This window comes from Sander lucioperca, chromosome 10 (assembly GCF_008315115.2).
Source record: "Sander lucioperca isolate FBNREF2018 chromosome 10, SLUC_FBN_1.2, whole genome shotgun sequence".
In the NCBI taxonomy this organism is placed as follows: Eukaryota; Metazoa; Chordata; class Actinopteri; order Perciformes; family Percidae; genus Sander; species Sander lucioperca.
In genome coordinates, this window is record NC_050182.1 from 5917794 (window position 1) to 5922793 (window position 5000).

Below are 5000 nucleotides of genomic sequence, written 5' to 3' on the forward strand. Positions count from 1 at the left end.
CCTCACACCACACATCACCCTCTACCAACTCAACCCTCTCCCACCCCCCACCCTCTACCACCTCAACACTCTACCACCCTAACCCTCACCCAACTCCCACCCTCTACCACCTCAACCCTCACCCACACCCCACCCTCTACCATCTCAACCCTCACCCACCCCCCCACCCTGTACCACCTCAACCCTCACCCACCCCCGCACCCTCTACCACCTCAACCCTCTACCACCCTAACCCTCACCCACCCTCTACCACCTCAACCCTCATCCACCCCCCACCCTCTACCACCCAACACTCACCCACCCTAACCCTCACCCGCCAACACCACCCTCTACCACCCAACCCTCACCCACCCCCCACCCTCTATCACCCTAACCCTCACAAACCCTCTGCCACCTTAACCCTTACCCACCCCCTCCCTCAACCACCCTAACCCTCACACAACCCCCACCCACTACCACCCTAACCCTCACCCACCCTCTACCACCTCAACCCTCACCCACCCCCTACCCTCTACCACCTCAACCCTCTACCACCCTAACCCTCACCCTCTACCACCCTAACCCTCACCCACCCCCCACCCTCTACCACCTCAACCCTCACCCACCCCCCGCCCTCTACCACCCCCCACCCTCTACCACCTCAACCCTCACCCATCCCCCGCCCTCTACCACCTCAACACTGTACCACCCTAACCCTCACCCAACCCCCACCCTCTACCACCTCAACCCACACCCCACCCTCTACCACATCAACCCTCACCCACACTCATCACACTCCCAGACCATGTGGAGGAAAGCTCCCGTTTGTTCAGGTTGGCAGAACGTGCAGTACGGATGAGACTCACATATTTCTGGACTCTGTCCATCAGTCTGTCCTCGCTGCTGTCTGCTCCAAACTTCACGATGATGTCATCCACCGTCTGATCTAGACTCACTTCAATCTGATGACAGGTCACACAACACAACGTTATTTATGAACAGGATCATCTTTACTGAACTAGGGTTCAACCTTAAAGGAGAATTATGGCCAATTTTTACGTTAATCTTGATCGTTATAAATATGAGAGTACAGTCGATAGAAAAAAAAGACACCTGAATCTGTGCGGTCAACACACACACACCGGCACAGACATACACACACACACACACACACACACCGGCACAAACATACACGCACACACACACACACACACACACACACAGATAGACACACAGACGCACACACACACAGATAGACACACAGACGCACACACACACAGACACACACAGACAGACACACACACACACACAGACATATATGCACACACACACACACACACACAGACACACACAAACAGGCACACACACACACACACACACACAGACACACACACAAAAAAAACACACAGACACACACACACACAAAACACACAAACACAGACACACAGGCACACACACACACACACACACACACACACACACAGAGACACACACACACACACAGGCACAGACACACACACAGGCACAGACACACACACAAAAGTAGCAAATATATCCATTTTGTGTGTGATCGATCTGGCGTTGGTGAGTAGGAGGCTTGGCAGTGGCAGTCTGTGTGGTAGGTCCTTTAGCCGCGCTAGCAGGCCCGACCAGCATCCTTGCTTCTTGTTTCCCTTTTCCTGCTACAACGGGACTTCAGCACGAGACTACAGCTAGCCTTCTCTAATGCTATCACTGTGCAAGCCACAGACATCATTTGGCCAGTTCCCTTGTAGTTACATTAGTCACTGATATGGTCATAACCAGATGTGTATAAAGTACTAGAGACCCATACTTGAGTAAAAGTACAAGTGCTCTATCAAAAAAGTGACTTGAGTAGAAGTAGAAGTGCTCTTTAAGCACCACACTTAGTAGAAGTACTAAAGTACTCAACATTTTGTGTACTTAAGTATTGCAAGTAGTTTATTTTAAAATGTACTACTCAAGTACTGAAAGCAAAAGTATTGTGTTATGTAGTTATTAAAGAAATCAGTCAAAAGTTTGAATATCATATTGTTTACATTATGTCACACGTTTAGCCTAAGGCTGTAGCCAAAGGAATTAACAAATATTAAATGTTATTACATTCAGAGGTGGAAAAAGTACTAAAATATTGTACTCAAGTAAAAGTACCAATACTTTGATTAAATATTACTCAAGTAAAAGTAGAAATACCTATCTGAAAAATTACTCAAGTAAAAGTAATAAGTAGTTCATTTAAAATATACTTTAAGTAAAAGTTACTTAGTTACATTTAAAAAAAAAACTGTAAAACAGAGGGGGGGGGGGTCTCTCCCATGTAGTGAAAATAGGACAAGGGGTCATAAATCAAAAACTATTTTGTTTTTAATTAAAGAAAAATCTATACAAAGGTATAAACATCTATACAAATGTCTACACATGTAATACAAACATAACACATGTCACACATGTTATTTAAGACCCTTAGAAAGGTATAATGTGCAATTTTAGTTCGGCCCATCCCATAAAATGTTTTCAAACAATCAATTGAAAGTGAAAGTACCATACATTGTTAGTTCTGAGGGTCATCCTTCTTTTCTTCACAAACAAACAACAGTTATAATGCAAATCAAGGCCAAATCATGGGTTAGACCCATAGACTGTTACTTATATTAATATAAACAGACCCTAATGTCCACAGCCCAGACTATAGCAGCTAGCTTCTACACACCTAAGTGGCCCATATGAGCTAATTAGATGTAGTATGTGAATTAATTTAGCCAGTCTCCTACATACGTTGTCCTGGCAGGAGTGGGCAATTAATTTTCCCAACGGGCCACATGAGAAACAGGGACTGTTGTGGAGGGCCGAACCAATAGGCTAAACTTAATTCTGCTCAATAGGCTAAACTTAATTCTGCTCAATATTAATTTTATGTCAGGCGACACATTCTCAAACGTCTCTTTTTTTCTCTGGGCATATTAGCGCAGCAGAGTCCACCAAACACTCTTTAATAAACTCCCCTTCAGAATATGGCTTACTCTTTTGGCGATTTTGTAGTTACAAAGCTGGTCTTGACTGCTGCATCCCTGGATGCATTGTTGCTTTTGCAGCCTAACTAGCAAAGCGTCAGATGTCAGTGCGCACTCTGCATCAGTCAAGTAATTTTTGAGGGATAAACTAACGATTAACTAATGTTAACTAGCATGTTAGTGATCAGTAATTAGCCTGTGTCTATGTTATCTCCTTACATATACCTACGCTCTCCGTCTCTGCTAGATTGGGAATGATTGAGATTTCTCTTGGCACAGCTACCAGAAGACTTCCAACTTTCGGACAGGTTGCTCACATCACATCTACGTCTTCAAGCTCAGTTGGAGGCTGCTCAGTAACGCTCAGCCATCACTGGAAAAGTGACTTCACTGGTCTCCGTCCAGAGACACGGGACCTGGTGGTCCATTTATTTATATACTGTCCATGGCTGTAACCTACACAGTCTCTGTAGCGTGAGCAATTCACAGTAACGAGTAACGATGCAGCACATAAAAAAATAGGCTCGTTCAAGATGAACTGCCCCCGACTGCGCCTCACCTGTGAAGTGGACGAGAGCAGGCGGCAGCTTTCGGGGGCGGTGACAAAAGTCTGCTGTCAAGTCGGACAGTTTCCAGCCGTTTCCAGCAGCCTTCAGTCTGAACAGGAAGTGACAGAAACACTGTGGTCCGATTCCGATTTAATAAAATGTTATCAGACCCATATATCAGCTCCTACACAGTCTCCAGTTGTTTTTATTATGACAGAGTAGCTGTCAAAATGCTCTACATGTGATCTGTTGCTGATTTCATTAACAACAGACTGTAGATGATCTGTAATCTCAACAGATTTAGTCTCTCTGACTTCTAAACATAATTATCAGCCACACATCATGTGTTCTGTACAGAATAAGCCTTTAAATCAGACAAATAGCAGTTAAAATCCCTCCGATTCAAAATCAATAAAAAGTTTATATAAAACGTCATCATGTTGAGTCGATTTGATCAGCCGAGAGGCTGGCGTTTCCCAGCATGACCTGGGTCCGCCTGGGTCTTGCAGTCAGTGGAGAGCAACTGCGGCGCCTGGCTCTAAAAACTGCAGCCGCCGTGATCTCGTGAGATTATCGTTGCCCACATGTGCATGACATCAGAGCAAGTCGGCCACAAATCTAACCGGCATGCATTGGGCGGCGATCGCCGGTGATCGATTCTGCGCAGATCTGGCTCATCTCGAACAAGCCTAATGTATCTGTCAAACTGGCAGAGGACAGACATCCTGTGTTTACCCACCAAAATAAAAGCCCTTTGTCTCACCTTGTCTCTGTTGATGAGCAGCAGCACTGTGACGAACAGCTGACCCAGGATCAGCACGATGAGGAAGCCGACGTACTGAAGGAGTTAGAGTCCAGTCACACATTACTCAGTATTTTTAAATAACTGGCATTTTTCAACCTATTTTCCTATCTTTTTGTGTCTTAAGTTAACCAATGTTCAAATGTTCAGCAGCAGTTAGCGTCCACTAAAAGTTCCGTTGTTGCTGCTGACAGACTTATTTTAAGTGTCTGACAACATTATGGAAAGGATCCCTACAGAGATAGACCTTTTAGTTAAAGAGTAAGATCCTTTTAGTTTAACATGAAACAGCCCCAAAATCACCAAACTCCACCAGACTCCATGTAAATAATCAGGACTTTTATCATTGTAAAACACACTTCATTCAAAGTGGACAGAAACTAAATCAAACTACTAAAAGCCGTCTTGGTTCATCTTTCCACTGTTCCAACAATCACCACTCTGGTTTGGTTGAAATAAACCCTTAATTCACCCATTTACATGTGGAGATAGGCTGGCTCTATACACGCTAAAAGTCCTGATTATTTACATGAAGTCTGGTGGAAATATGCTGGCTCTATACACACTAAACGTCCTGATTATTTACATGGAGTCTGGTGGATTTGGTGATGGTGATTTCGGGGCTGTTTCATGTTAAAA

General features: G+C 44.6%; 1 protein-coding gene across 2 annotated transcripts in view; it reads right to left on the reverse strand.

Annotated features, from left to right (window-relative positions):
* si:ch73-139j3.4 (CD82 antigen) overlaps window positions 1-5000 on the reverse strand; it is a 23583-nt gene that overhangs the window by 5864 nt on the left and 12719 nt on the right. For both annotated transcript variants that reach the window (XM_031317278.1, XM_031317279.1), the window contains 2 exons: window positions 4323-4397; window positions 846-941 (listed from right to left, as the gene is read on the reverse strand). In XM_031317278.1, the coding sequence (XP_031173138.1) occupies window positions 846-941; window positions 4323-4397 (171 nt within the window). The remainder of the gene's footprint in view (window positions 1-845; window positions 942-4322; window positions 4398-5000) is intronic.